We start from the raw sequence: 15,152 nt of genomic DNA, 5'->3' as shown, positions 1-15,152 counted from the left end.
ACTGTTGTTTGGACACATCGTTTGACCCTGTATGCAGAACAATGTTTGTCACAGTTGGATATTCATCTGCAATTTGAAGAATTCTCTCCTTGTTGTTGACCATATCGTTAGGAAAGCAGAGGACTTTTCAAAGAGTTGTTAAAGAGTTGTTAAAGATCTTTAGATTAGGGTTCATACATCTGTAACCTTTTTTACAGCTTACTCAAGATGACATTGCAAAAGTCCATTCATTCAAATTCATTGCTGAAAACAAGCCCCAGAAAGGAGGGCAAAGCCTTTGCTCACTCTGATGTTTTAAAACTCCCACAAATCTAGCTGGAGAAATACCCAATGTTGTTTTTATTGTCCTATTATCCTATGGATTAGAAAGACAAAACATAATGGTCATTATATATTTAAGGTGTGTTCACTGACTCACAGCTTTAACCTATGCTCTAAAGAACAAGCAAGGCCATGTTCCATTTTAAAAGCTGCTCAGTGGCACAGTTACTTTAATTTCCCTTTATTAGTCTATTTTCACCAGTAAATTTGCTAGTTTTATTTAAAGAAATCAGTATTATTAGCCTAATATTTTCCAGTAAAGATGAAAGACTTACATATATGCAACTCCTAAAAATAAACTTAACAAAAATTAAGAACAATGTTAATATTTTAGCTCATGTGGTCTGCAGGCTGGACGTCGCTCCAGGAAAGTTTTAATCCCAGTTATTAAAAATTCGAGTTCATAATGATTAAGTGTAACCTTTTCTATAGCTTACTCAAGATGACACTGCAAAATCCATTCATTTGAATTCATTGCTAAAACCAAGCCCGGTGAAGGAGGGCAAGGCCAGAATGTTCTAACTTTTACAAACGTTTCTCACTCTGGTGTTTTAAAACTCCCACAAATCTCACTGGAGAACAACAAAATGTTGTTCTGCTGTTTTTTTTGTCTCAGAATTTCTGTGACAGATGACTGCAGTTGCTTGCACATTGTGCTTGGCTGAAAGGTACAACCCACAATCTGCTCACTCTGCAGTCACATTTTAAACAGTCAGAATCACCCACACACATGCTTTCACGGTGAGCGTGTAGTAAAGTTGTTCTCTTTTCAAAACGGGAACTTTACGATTGCATCCTTTCAACACATGTAACAACACAATCTGGGTTGGCTCTTCACTACTTACACTCAGTGGCTGGATTATTAGATGCATTTGTTGCATTTTAACACCAGTATCTAACTGGCCAATCGCATGACAGCAACGTATTACATTTAGGTATTTATACATGGTGAATAACTAACCTTGAAGTCAATAAGCTACAGCAGCAGAAGACCACTGTTGCCAGCTAATAAAAAGAAACTGAGGCTACAAGTAATATGGATCTCAAAAAATGGACAACAGATAATTGGAAAACTGTGGCATGTTCAAATGTCTCTCAGCACAAAGTAAGCATTGTTTAACACCGCAGCCTACCTGAGCCTCTGTACATATTTGTACATCTGATGGCTGCTCCCAGCCTATCTCAAATAATCTCAGACTAGATGAATGAACAAGACAACTGGTTCATTCCACTCAAACACACAATCATCAGATCTCAATTCAGTGGAGCAATTGACAAATATGCAGCAGTTGTATGATGCTTTAAGTCAGCATTTTCCAGCACCTTGTTGAATCTATAGCTTCAAGGTTTAAGGAATTTCTAAAGGCCAATGGAGATGGGTGGCGGTGGAGGGTGTTCAACTTAACACAGTAAAATACAGTGGGGCAAAAAAGTATTTAGTCAGCCACCGATTGTGCAAGTTCCCCCACCTAAAATGATGACAGAGGTCAGTAATTTGCACCAGAGGTACACTTCAACTGTGAGAGACAGAATGTGAAAAAAAAATCCATGAATCCACATGGTAGGATTTGTAAAGAATTTATTCGTAAATCAGGGTGGAAAATAAGTATTTGGTCAATAACAAAAATACAACTCAATACTTTGTAACATGACCTTTGTTGGCAATAACAGAGGTCAAACGTTTACTATAGGTCTTTACCAGGTTTGCACACACAGTAGCTGGTATTTTGGCCCATTCCTCCATGCAGATCTTCTCGAGAGCAGTGATGTTTTGGGGCTGTCGCCGAGCAACACGGACTTTCAACTCCCGCCACAGATTTTCTATGGGGTTGAGGTCTGGAGACTGGCTAGGCCACTCCAGGACTTTCAAATGCTTCTTACGGAGCCACTCCTTTGTTGCCCGGGCGGTGTATTTTGGATCATTGTCATGTTGGAAGACCCAGCCTCGTTTCATCTTCAAAGTTCTCACTGATGGAAGGAGGTTTTGGCTCAAAATCTCACGATACATGGCCCCATTCATTCTGTCCTTAACACGGATCAGTCGTCCTGTCCCCTTGGCAGAAAAACAGCCCCATAGCATGATGTTTCCACCCCCATGCTTCACAGTAGGTAAGGTGTTCTTGGGATGCAACTCAGTATTCTTCTTCCTCCAAACACGACGGGTTGAGTTTATACCAAAAAGTTCTACTTTGGTTTCATCTGACCACATGACATTCTCCCAATCCTCTGCTGTATCATCCATGTGCTCTCTGGCAAACTTCAGACGGGCCTGGACATGCACTGGCTTCAGCAGCGGGACACGTCTGGCACTGCGGGATTTGATTCCCTGCCGTTGTAGTGTGTTACTGATGGTGACCTTTGTTACTTTGGTCCCAGCTCTCTGCAGGTCATTCACCAGGTCCCCCCGTGTGGTTCTGGGATCTTTGCTCACCGTTCTCATGATCATTTTGACTCCACGGGATGAGATCTCGTGTGGAGCCCCAGATCGAGGGAGATTATCAGTGGTCTTGTATGTCTTCCATTTTCTGATGATTGCTCCCACAGTCGATTTTTTCACACCAAGCTGCTTGCCTACTGTAGATTCACTCTTCCCAGTCTGGTGCAGGTCTACAATACTTTTCCTGGTGTCCTTCGAAAGCTCTTTGGTCTTGGCCATGGCGGAGTTTGGAGTCTGACTGTTTGAGGCTGTGGACAGGTGTCTTTTATACAGATGATGAGTTCAAACAGGTGCCATTCATACAGGTAACGAGTGGGGGACAGAAAAGCTTCTTACAGAAGACGTTACAGGTCTGTGAGAGCCAGAGATTTTCCTTGTTTGAGGTGACCAAATACTTATTTTCCACCCTAATTTACGAATAAATTCTTTACAAATCCTACCATGTGGATTCATGGATTTTTTTTTCACATTCTGTCTCTCACAGTTGAAGTGTACCTCTGGTGCAAATTACTGACCTCTGTCATCATTTTAGGTGGGGGAACTTGCACAATCGGTGGCTGACTAAATACTTTTTTGCCCCACTGTAGGAACTTTCCTAATAAAGTGGTCAGCGAGTGTATGCTAATGAGCCACACTTTTGAAATATAGCGAACACGAGCTCTGCTGTCTTTTGAGCTGATCCCACATACTGTAGTTCAGCTAAAATAATATCCAGCAAGTTTTGCTTCTGCCTGGATTCAGGGCTGAGCAGTGAGTCCTTTTCCCCCAAATATGTTTATTAACATGAGAAAAATATAGTGTAACACCATTTAAGGTTTGCTTACATGTTCTCTTTAGCTGCTTTTTCCAGACGGCTGAAAACATCATGGAAGAGAATGCAGCTTGACTTGCTGTTAATGTCATAACCATAGCTTCTTTTCCAGAAGTGCTTCAGATCATTTGCATACTCCATTACCTGTTGAATAAGAAAGTCAGCGTCAATGCCAATTTTACTTATATAGCACATTTCATTACACATAAGCATGGGTTTATTGTAAAAGTTGAAAAGAAAATAAATAAAAACAGCAAAACAAAACTGTAAAAAGGAATGAAATACAAGTTAACATTTACAGGCACGCAGACACACACACAGTTATTAAGTGTAAGGCTGTTAGAATAAAGAACGTTTTGAGTTTGATTTCGAATGTGAAGCTTTAATTGGCCTTAGCTTGGTCCACAGGACAGCACTACAGTAACTAAAAGCAACCTCAGCACACTTAGGTGTAGCTCTGGGAACAGTTAACAGATCTGATAACCTGAGAGATCTAATTGGGTTACAGACAGTGAGCAAGTCAGAAATGTCCTGGGGAGTCAAACTATTGAATCCTTCATAAACTAACAGAAGGATTTTAGAGGTAATTCTATATCAAACTGTGAGCTAATGCAATGACTTCAACGCTGCGGTAATACTACAAACACAAAACTAGTCTATGTGCAAATCTGGCATGACTAAACAAAGAGGATAGAAACCCGCTGATCGTTCACTGTGCAGGTGACAGTTCAGGCTTTCTGAGATCAGATTGCAACATAAGACACAGGAATCTCTTTGTGAGGTGAAGTACAGGACACATTTGGCAGGATCTTTCTCTAATCTGAAGCTTGTCTCTTTATTTGTTTCTACTTATTTATTCATAAAACAGACTGTGCACATGAAATGCAACAGCTGTGATACAGGGTATTTCATTTAATTTGGCTGGTTTTCTTCTTGTTGTCTATTTATTTGGTGAATTGGAACAAAATTTGGCAAATTACTGCCACCAACTGGACAAACTTGTTATAGTTTTATTATTCTAGTAGTTGGGGTGTTTGTCCCTTCAGTTAAGGGTAAGAGAGTCAGCTCACAATAATTTATTTTTAATAAAGTGACAGAAAGTTTGCACTTGTAAAGAATTTTATTTAATGATGCTCAGGATGATTCTTATGTTGTACATTATTTTGTTTTCACCTATGCGTACGCTCTTGTGTGTTTTCAGCCTTGTGTTTTCAGCCTTGCGTTTTCAGCCTTGGGGCGACCGAGGCTCAGGGGTTGGGAAGCGTATCTGTAACCAGAAGGTCGCCGGTTCGATCCCTGGGCTCTCTGTCCTGGTCGTTGTGTCCTTGGGCAAGACACTTTTACATTGGCCAGAGGGGCCGATGGCGCGATATGGCAGCCTTCTGTCAGTCTGCCCCAGGGCAGCTGTAGCTACAACCGTAGCTTGCCTCCACCAGTGTGTGAATGTGAGAGTGAATGAATAGTGGCATTGTAAAGCGCTTTGGGTGCCTTGAAAAGCGCTATATAAATCCAATCCATTATTGTGTTTTAGTTTTAGTTGTATTCCCGTGTGGTCCTCAGGTCAGGTTGTCAAATCTCCATCTAAGTTTGGTTGTGGTTGTGACTGTGTTACTTCCTGTTTTATTTTGGTAGTGTCTTGTCTCTTGTGTCTGCATTAAGTTTTACTTCCCTGTTTGTTCCCTATCACCTATAGGGCTATACTAATGAAACTACATGATAAACATTTCGAAAAGTTACAGAAAAGATTCTGTTTAATCATTGCTCAGACTTTCTTGTAATTATAAGTTTAGAATATAAAACTTTAATTAATTCACACAAAATTGCCTTGCACTTTGGTGTGGCATGAATGGCAGTGGGTGGAGGTCTTTATTAGTTGGAAAAGCTGTAAAATTTTATACACTCCTTAATATTTTCCAAAACTGTCCATTGGAGTCTTTCCTGGGCTGATTCTGGCCCTCAAAATGTTTGACACTCCTGTTTTAGAGTTTTCTGTCAACTTATTCACTGACTGAATTTTAAATATCTTTTAGATTCTTTGGACTTCCTGTACTGAGTGCATTAAAGGCTGATTGTCTGAGATTACGTCCTACATCTGCAACAGAAGCTCTATTCAATCAGTAATACATCATTTATCTCTGTGTGTATGTGCTTGATAGCACCCTTAGTAAGAAAAAAATATGGCCTGTAAATAAATTGCCACAGTCTACAAAAATTAAAAGTACTAAACACATACCACTTAATGTGGACATTTCTGAAACTGGAAACATTGTAATCGGGGGTGGGGTGGGGTGGGGGGTCATCATGCTTTCCCTACTGTGATACACGACTCAAAGTTAATCTGAAGCACATATTACTGCTTTATCACAATGTGCAACCCTATTCCTGTGTCACCTGTGCATCGACCTCGTCGAAGAGACGACACCATGGAGAGTTCACAGTCTTGATGGCAAACTCATACGCACACAAATAAAATGCAGCTTCGGCCATATCTGCAGGAAAAAGATTAAAACAAAATGTTAACAGTCAGTGAAATCACAGCAGTCAGGAAGCTGTTAGAAAAACAGAAGTGAAAGCAGGAAGCGACATATTAAAAATCTTAGGAGCACGGTATGTGTTGCGTTTTCTTTATACAACTTTAAGTATGGAAGAAAATCCTGAAATTAGGTAAAAGTTCCAATTTATTTGGGTAATAAAGACAACAAATAATGGAATGGAGAATGGAGTAGTATTTGAAAGACACCATTAAAAGTACAAAAGTACAAATAAACATAATTTAATATATATTACATATATTTTGATAGTTTAATATATATTATATTAGGTAGTTCATTTAAATGGTAACAAATCTAGGAATCAAAGATCATTTCAGAGGTTTAAAAGATTCTCTTTTTTGTAACAAGATGTATACATATTTGGCTTTTTGGAGCATGTAATAAATTTCTGTTTACAACTCAGAAATATCTGAAAAGAACTCCTAAAATATATAATATGATAAAATATGTTAGAGGTAAAAAAAAAAGGTTGAAAAGTATTATTTCAGTATTTTCTTTTCACATTTCATGTATAATGAAGATGTGAGAGTTAAAAAAGCACAACGCTTCTCTGTGAAATATGGAAATGAACTTTCCAACACTCATGCTGTTTCAAAGCCACAGCTGAATGTTGTCGAAAGCTGCACGTTCCTAAACCGCACCAAGCAGACAAACTTCTACTATCAGCATTAACGCTGAGTGAACTTGCAGTATTATTGTTATTATGTTTGAAAACAGCTCCATCTACTGTGCAAATATCTGCTGTAAGAAGCCCAGTGACACACCATAAGCAGAATTTCAGAAGTTTTTATTTTAAAATGTTTGGCAATAATTTAGTAATAATTATTGGTGAAATGTAGAAAGTGTTCAATTGTTAAACCCGTGAAGCCAAGATGTGACAAAATTATCAAATAAATGTGTTAATAGACCAACTAGAAATTGTAAATAATAACACACCAGCTATTTCACGGATAAATAATAGAGCCTCTGTCTGTCTGTTCTACATCTAACTCAAAAGCTTTCAGCTAATCTACTTTAAAACACAGTGACTTTAATCCTTGGGAAGTGCACTACTAAGCTGGTGTCATTCTAAGGAGTGACGGATTAATTTTTGTGGCCACACACCTCTGTGGCAATATAAAGATGTCACCAGCTACGATGAGGGTAGTTTATAAATCAACTTTCACTGACTGTGAGATCTAATTTTGCTGTTAAAGACATGCCTATAACAGTTAGACCCACAGTGGTAACACATATTAACATAACAAGCGGTAGACTTACGAAACCAAAGCGGCCAACTGATGTTTAAGTTGTGAAATGTGCATCACGTATGGTTTTTGACAGTTTCATTACTTGTGAATTCATGTGGGGGAAAAAAAAAGTCTACTGCGTCTACTGCAAGTTCTTTGAGCTTGCACTGTGTAAAGTGGCACAAAGAAATCCTGCACAATATTAACCTACTATATAAACATATATCTACTGTCATATTTAGGTGTTCTGTACTCTAATCAGCTGTAATCAACTGGTACTATATATCTATCTATCTATCTATCTATCTATCTATCTATAGCTTAATCTGATTATATGTAATGCTCTCAAAATGATGGATCTGATAATACACCACTAACCATCTGTGATTGCACTGTATGGGACGTTGAGGATGTCTGCGATCTTCTGCTGGACCCTCCTCATCTCTGGCCCTTGCTTGAACTTCTCCACCTCTGTCACAGCTGATGGGTTGTTATCAACTTCCTCCAAAAACCTGGTGCATTTATCAAAAAACCTCATGAGAGCGTCATTCACCGCGTGATCAAACTCCATATCTGCACAGAGGAAAGCAACAGATTATAATGAGCAACAGGTTATGCATAAAGGGGCCATCATAATAATCATGGTCGTACCTTTAATATGCCACAGCTCTGTTAGTCCTGCCTTGAAGGACAGTGTGCTGTTGACACACCTGTGCTTTGAGCTGGTTATGAATTTGATGAATCCACCTCGAAGCTTCTCCTCTGAAATCAGTGAGGGGAACAGCTTTGACAGCCTGACAGCCAGGTGTTTGTGATCATCCACACCTTTCTGAACGAGTCGTCCGTCCATGTCCTCGGTGTACCACATCCTCCACTGGTTTTGCAGTTCACGCAGCCAGTTCCTGTTGGAAACATTGCTGCCCTGAACCACGTCGTAAAGCTTCTTCATCTTCTTGACGTTTTTTGTGGTCGGGTATCTGGTTCCGTGCCTTATTACGGCTGTCAGATGGATTTGGCGACATTGTGCAGACGGAGGCTGTAAAATTGATCTGTTTACAGCAAGTATGTCCTCTATGAGATACGGGTTCACTTCCTCATACCTTCCTTTCGTGCTGAAATATTTGGCGATTGCTGGGATCTCTGGGTTCTCCTCTGGATTCACGTCGGTACAAAAACAGCTGGAAATACCGGTTATGATGGTAAAATAAAAAACTGCGCTTTTCCTTAAAGCGGTCGTCATGATGGGTTACTTGTGAGGCCGTGCGCAGACCCGAGAATGACGTCGATCATGTGGGACTGTCCAACCAATGCCTTGTAGAGGGAACGATACGAAAATGACAAGCTCTGCTTATTTATTAATATTCATGGTGATCGTATAATTTCTGAAAGTGACTGTCCGTCGGTTTCCAAAAGTTATTTGATACTTTGAGGAATATTTTGTTTTTTTTTAAATTGATTTGATAAAAGTAGCTTACTGTTTCACACTAAAGCTTTTGAAGCATGACTACGAGGCATGACTTTTTGGGGCACATCACCCTGATCTGAAGTGCTAGAGTTTTCTCTTCTTGCCACTTAATTAAATTAAAATGATTAAAATGAAATTTTAAGCTCTTCATTAACTCCTTTATTTAGGAATGTAGCAGGAGCAAATGATTAGAAAATAATGGTAATGTGTTAAAAATCTCTTAACAACATCAATTAAAAGGGTTTTCTATAAACAAAAGACAGTTGTCTGCACACACAAACCCACAGATTTGCATCATTGTATCTTCCCTCAGCGTTAGTGCACTGTAATGGAGATCAGAGATTCAGCTTACTGAAAGTCTACACATGTTTTATTGTTTATTGAATTCTTTATTGAGCTTAGCTGATATTTTGGAGGATTGTTTAGGTGACAGTTCGTGGTTGGTTGGTGTTGATGTGTTTTTCAGAGAAGCCTGTTATTTATTCATAAAAATCACACAATAGCACGTGGATTTTATTTATCAGCTTTTTGCCTCTTTTTCAAAAACTTGATGCCACCTCTAGTCAAATATTTAAGCAGTTTGAATATGATGCAAAACACAGCATGCAAAATAGGTTTGCCGTGAAATCTCACCTTAAACATTTGCATCATTGAAACTGCATGTTGTAACAACAGCTGTTTGTTTAGAGAAGAACAGTAATTATTAGCTTCACCCCTGCAGTGGTACCTTAAGTCATCAGTCACTATTTAAATGACACTCCACACCAGAGCCGCTTATTCCCAGATTGTGTTGTAATTTAAAAAACAAAAACATAAACAAATGACGACAACAACAACAACAAAACAAGCTACTTAAGCTGTTAAGTAAGATTTTGGATTTAAGATAGAAATTTTTTAATGTGCACATCTACCTCTCTGACTTCCCCAAATAGCTCTGTGAGGGTGTGACATTACTTGAAATTAAAGTCATTTGTGTCAGTAGTGAGTGAAATATGTGAATGTTTGTCTTCTTGGCAGTGACACACCCACAGCCTTGCACTTTTTTTAAATGTAATATACACTGCCTGTTGCCAATGGTATCAGCAAAGGCAGATGCTGGAGTAAGCAAACAACGGTTATTAATTATTGTTGGTGTGTGTCACATCATCTGGGAGTTCACAAATCACTGAATCACAGGCTCTAATCACATAAATCAAGCATGGGAAGCAGAACTGAGACATCATTTGCGAAATACTTTCATGTGTGTTGCCAAAATATGTGTGTGTCTGCATGCTAGGTGTGGTGGTGGGGGATGGGGAGAGTGTCTTCTCCCTTGCCAGGGAATAAATAAGCAAATAAATAATAAATACATTTAAAAAAAAAGACATTATCTTCTGCTATTGTTAACCTTTATGCTGGATTTATGACTCCACAGATGCGAACCCCTCTAATGCAAAAATGTCTTATTATTATTTAGTTTTGAATGAATCATATACCATCGGCAATCATGGAATTCAGCTTATAACTACTTAAAGGTTTTTGGGGGTTTTTTCTATAAAAGAAGATTTCTTGAACATTTCGTTAAACAAATTAATAGAAATAAAACAGAGCATATTTGTCCATTTATTTCTTTAATGTCAGAGCTTAAGAAAAGATGGTCATCGCTTCAAGATGGAACACTTAGAAATGAAAGCTTTTTCAGCCAGTTGCGTTTTTACTGTAGGAGCCTATCATTTGTTCCACTGTGGAAAAATGAAATAACAAGACCGCTGTTAATATCTGCCTAAACTTCAGCAGGCTGCTTGAACAGCTGACACTCGGTTTCAAAGTCGCAGCCTTGGAGCAGATCCCTGTAGTGCTCTAAGACATCTCGATAGAGCGGCATGGAAGACCGATTAGTCAAACCGGGGAAAGTTACAGGCTTCTCATTGAGCAGCGGCTGTAGTCTGAGGTCACCTCCCCCGCAGTCAGAGAGCACCAGGACCAAGTTAGCTGCATAGGGCAACATGTGAGTGGTGCGGAATGAGCGATGGGCCTGTGCAGCATAGTTGGTTGATGTCAGCGGTTCGCTGTCCTTGAAGAAGCCCAGAAGGGTAAGCAGAGGAAGAAGGGTGTCTGCATGGCCCACCTGGACTGTCACAGCTTCAGTCACCTGCTGTCCCAACCTGCCGCACAGAGGAGAAAGAAAGTTTAAAATTAGCTACAGTTCCTGCTGTAAATCTGAAGATAAACTGTAAAGAAAACACAAAAGTGGGACTCTGGAGTCCATCCCAATGCCATATAAAATTGTCCTTTGATGAATGGTTTCTAGTTATGTAAACATAATTATTTCATGTATTTCTTTAATCAAGGGCATCAGAAACCTACAGGTTATTAAAAGTTCACCTACTTATTCTGAGTGGCTGTCTTGTCCATTCGGCTAAACACGTCATGAAATAGGATACAGCTTGCCTTGCTGTTAATATCATGACCATAGCCTCTTTTCCAGAATTCCCTTAGGTCACTTGCATACTCAATAACCTGTTAAACCAGATAAATGCTCAAAATTGAAACAAGATGTTCAACTGTTTAAACCACAAAAGATTCTTCTGGCTTCTCTAACAACCTCATAAACATCTGCACTTAATATATCTGATGGCTATCTCCTACCTTTGCATCGTCCTCGTCAAAGAGCTCACACCAGGGGGACTTCACTGACCTAATTGCAAATTCGTAAGCACACAAGTAAAATGCAGCCTCAGCCACATCTGCAAGATAAATGTTAAGTGGTTCAGTAACACAGGCTGTTCAAACATGGATTCTTCTCTTCCAGAGAGGTGGCATCCTCACAAAATGAACTAGGAAGCGTTTAGAGAGCAGCCTTCATCTGACTGCTCAGAATGAAGTTAACACTGAAGCACCTTAGATGTAAGATATATGATATTATAAATAAGGCATTGCTCTGTTAATACAGATAATAAGAGTGCAGATAATACACTCAGTCTGGTTTTGTAGATACAACCGTATGTGATTGTACTGTATGGGACGTTGAGGATGTCTGCGATCTTCTGCTGGACCCTCCTCATCTCTGGCCCTTGCTTGAACTTCTCCACCTCTGTCACAGCTGATGGGTTGTTATCAACTTCCTCCAAAAACCTGGTGCATTTATCAAAAAACCTCATGAGAGCGTCATTCACCGCGTGATCAAACTCCATATCTGCACAGAGGAACGCAACAGATTATAATGGTCAACAGGTTATGCATAAAGGGGCCATCATAATAATCATGGTCGTACCTTTAATATGCCACAGCTCTGTTAGTCCTGCCTTGAAGGACAGTGTGCTGTTGACACACCTGTGCTTTGAGCTGGTTATGAATTTGATGAATCCACCTCGAAGCTTCTCCTCTGAAATCAGTGAGGGGAACAGCTTTGACAGCCTGACAGCCAGGTGCTTCAGCTCATCCACACCTTTCTGGACGAGTCGTCCGTCCATGTCCTCAGTGTACCACATCCTCCACTGGGTCTGCAATTCGTGCAGCCAGCTCTGTTCTCCTGAGGCATTGTGCAGGATGATGTTATAGAGCTGCTGCATCTCCTTAATATTTTTGGTCGTCGGGTATCTTGTGCCATGTCTTATTATGGCTGTCAGATGAATTTGTTGACATTCATCCAGTGGAGGCTGTAAAATTGACCTGTTTACAGCAAGTATGTCCTCTCTGAGATACGGGTTAACCTCCTCGTACCTCCCTTTCGTGTTGAAATATTTGGCGATTGCTGGTATATTAGCCTCATCTTCGAACGTCACGTAATTAGATAAAAACCCAGAGGTGTAAAAAACATAAAACACTATAAATTTCCAAAGAAAAGTCAGCATGATGCACGTTTGAAAAGAGCAAAAAAAATAAAAAATCAATGTGACGCGATCAGAAATAGGACAGAGCAAAGTCCAGTGCAGTTTATTTACCCTGATTTCCTCAGAACACATGTTCCAATTCCAAGGACTTTCCATTCCCCTTTGACTTCCCGAGTCCCTTCCAGTCATTACTGATGCGTCACTGTTTCTTTGTCTTTCATAATTAGAATTCATTAAATACTCCTCCAGTACTTGTCACTAGATATTTTCATTTCAGTTTTGAACAAACAGGAAATGAAAACATATTTAACGTGAAAGGTTGGGCATGTTTGTTGATGTTTTTATGACTTCTTGGTGCCCAGTATGCTTTGCATTATACAAATTAGGGTCAGGTCCTAGGAGATGAATAAAAGACATTCATTAGCTAGAAAGAAAAAGTCACACATTTGTTAATGCAAAGTTCTTTATAAAATTCCTGTTTATGGTCGATCAGGATTTGGATTGATGTCCTGAAGGCTTTGGTATTACTGATACAGTAAGGTCAATTTTAGAAATAATATAATAATATAATTCATAACTTCAGAAATAATCAAAGACTGACATAGAATTGAAAGTAAGCGTGGCTTACTAAGTAGAGTCCAGTCTTCACCAATAGATGGCCTCAGATGAAAATGAGTGGGGTTGGCGTGTTCCTGTACAACATTGCATTTTTCTCTCACTGTAGTTGTCACTGTTGCTGTGTTTAAATGCTCCGACTTAGCTGGTAAATCATAAATTAAACATGTAAACATTCCTATCTTTTGCTAAAAACAAATATGCTGTAGGTTGTCAATTTTGTTGCTTTTTTTATGCTTAATGGGAGTCGTGTGCTGCTGAGTCTCATCGTTGGTCATGTTGCTGTATTGGCATGAAGCGTCATTTTTTAAATTGTGCGATTTCCATTGATGCTTGAAGGCAGCACTCGATGACGTCGTGTGGGGAACTCCCTGCTAACCCGCCTACCCTACTGACCAAAAGATACAGACCACCACATTGCGGTACTGAGCAGTACGAGTCGAGAAGAGGTCCGTAAACATTTCACATTTCAACGGTAAGGCAATTTCAATACAGTTATCTAATGTCGAAAACGAACCTAGCTATCGAAAGATACCTCTCTGTTCCATATTTAGTTGTTAAGTTAACACTTTGGCTTCCGAGTCGTGTGGAGATAGGTTAACCTAAGTTAATGTGTTAACTACAAACTGAAAGATAAACCGCTGTATTGCAACAGCTGCTCTTTTGTGCGACCACTTCTTATCTTTTCCATGTATTTCCAAACGTTGCGTTAGCCCACTAAGGGCTCCCTGGCCTTGTGTTGAAACATTTTTATCGACTCTTCTCGACTAAACATGTCCCGTTATCGTTTATCGGGATTCGGCTACACTCCTCTGTGTGGTAATTTTAACCCGTGCTGGTTATTAATGTGCAGTTTTTATTCCTACACACACACACACACACACACACACACACACACACACACACACACACACACACACGCTTACTGTCCTCCCAGACCCTCGCTTTCAATACAAGAGCCCAAGCTAGCAGGCTAGCTAGCTAAATACTGAAGACGCCAGCTTGTCTATCTATTTTTAGGTGGTCAGACTATAAGCTTTTAAGCCACACTATACAGAGCGGCTGCTAAGGCCTTGGTGTGAATGAAAGCGGTGTTTTTAGCACGCTAAGTCACTTGAGTCAACCATTATTTGGATGCAAAGCAAATCTCAGGTGTGCCCGTTACAGAGACGGCGGATCAGTGGGTGTATTTTCCACCAATGTCGCTGTACTACTCTTACTCTTTCTGTGTAAATATTAACCGAGAGAAAAAGATGGTCAAACATTTGTTTTAGCCCTGTGCTTCTTGGCTGAATAACAGCCGCATCTGTTTTGCTTCTCTTAAGAAGAAGAAGAAGAGGTGGGACCTGACATAGCACTGTTTTCCACACACTGCAACAGAGAAGCCCACTTCGCTTTAAGGAAACAGAAGTGTAGCATTAAATAATTGTAGCTTCTTTGAAGAAACAAAACCGAAATCTGTTTCATTTGCTGTGTATGACCACCGATATCTACACAGGGCACAAGGAAATGCCCTGAAGACTTTCACCAGTCAAAAGAGACAGTGAACGAAGTGAACAGGGAGATGTCTGTGCCAAGAAACTGTTGAGAAAGCAGCTCTTCACTGCGATAAACAGTGTGACTGCAGCCAGTGTCAAGAAGGCAAAATGTTAAATGGGGTTTATTGTTGTCACTGTACTCAGAGCTTTTGCAGAGAACGCCTCATTGCACAAGGGACGCATGCCACACATTGAACAAGCATTTGACAAGCAAGAAAACAGATTTTTTTTCGTTTAGTAAGGGGTAAAAAATGTGATTCCTCTAGGCACAGCCATGAAAAACAGATTGGACAACAATACCACCATGAATTTCCTTTTTCCTCGAGAACTGGGAAGGAAATGGGGTTTCCATGCTGTCATTGACTATTGTGT

At 39.8% G+C, this 15,152-nt stretch overlaps 3 protein-coding genes across 3 annotated transcripts in view; 1 reads left to right on the top strand and 2 right to left on the bottom strand.

Moving 5' to 3' along the window:
• LOC102296220 (multiple inositol polyphosphate phosphatase 1) overlaps positions 1-8,642 on the bottom strand; it is a 19,883-nt gene extending 11,241 nt beyond the window's left edge. The window contains exons 1-4 of the mRNA XM_005914117.3: positions 8,002-8,642; positions 7,729-7,923; positions 5,961-6,058; positions 3,583-3,713 (exon numbers count right to left, since the gene is read on the bottom strand). Coding sequence (XP_005914179.1) covers positions 3,583-3,713; positions 5,961-6,058; positions 7,729-7,923; positions 8,002-8,590 — 1,013 coding nt within the window. The 5' untranslated portion in view covers positions 8,591-8,642. The remainder of the gene's footprint in view (positions 1-3,582; positions 3,714-5,960; positions 6,059-7,728; positions 7,924-8,001) is intronic.
• A 1,770-nt stretch (positions 8,643-10,412) lies between these two features.
• Positions 10,413-12,225, bottom strand: LOC102295406 (multiple inositol polyphosphate phosphatase 1; the record flags this gene model as incomplete). Its single annotated transcript, XM_005914114.2, is given in 5 exon segments — positions 10,413-10,959; positions 11,184-11,314; positions 11,444-11,541; positions 11,796-11,990; positions 12,069-12,225. Coding segments are annotated over 5 exon segments (963 nt in total), but the record flags the coding sequence as incomplete, so codon positions are not given.
• A 1,379-nt stretch (positions 12,226-13,604) lies between these two features.
• LOC102295091 (phosphatidylcholine:ceramide cholinephosphotransferase 1) overlaps positions 13,605-15,152 on the top strand; it is a 22,702-nt gene continuing 21,154 nt past the window's right edge. Inside the window, exon 1 of the mRNA XM_005914113.3 lies at positions 13,605-13,717. The gene's annotated coding sequence lies outside the window, so the exon portion shown is untranslated. The remainder of the gene's footprint in view (positions 13,718-15,152) is intronic.

Source organism: Haplochromis burtoni, unplaced genomic scaffold (assembly GCF_018398535.1).
Source record: "Haplochromis burtoni strain Fernald_Lab_line unplaced genomic scaffold, NCSU_Asbu1 Contig_7, whole genome shotgun sequence".
NCBI classification, from domain to species: Eukaryota; Metazoa; Chordata; class Actinopteri; order Cichliformes; family Cichlidae; genus Haplochromis; species Haplochromis burtoni.
Note: the sequence above shows the minus strand (reverse complement) of the source record. Positions and strands in the feature narration are given on the sequence as shown.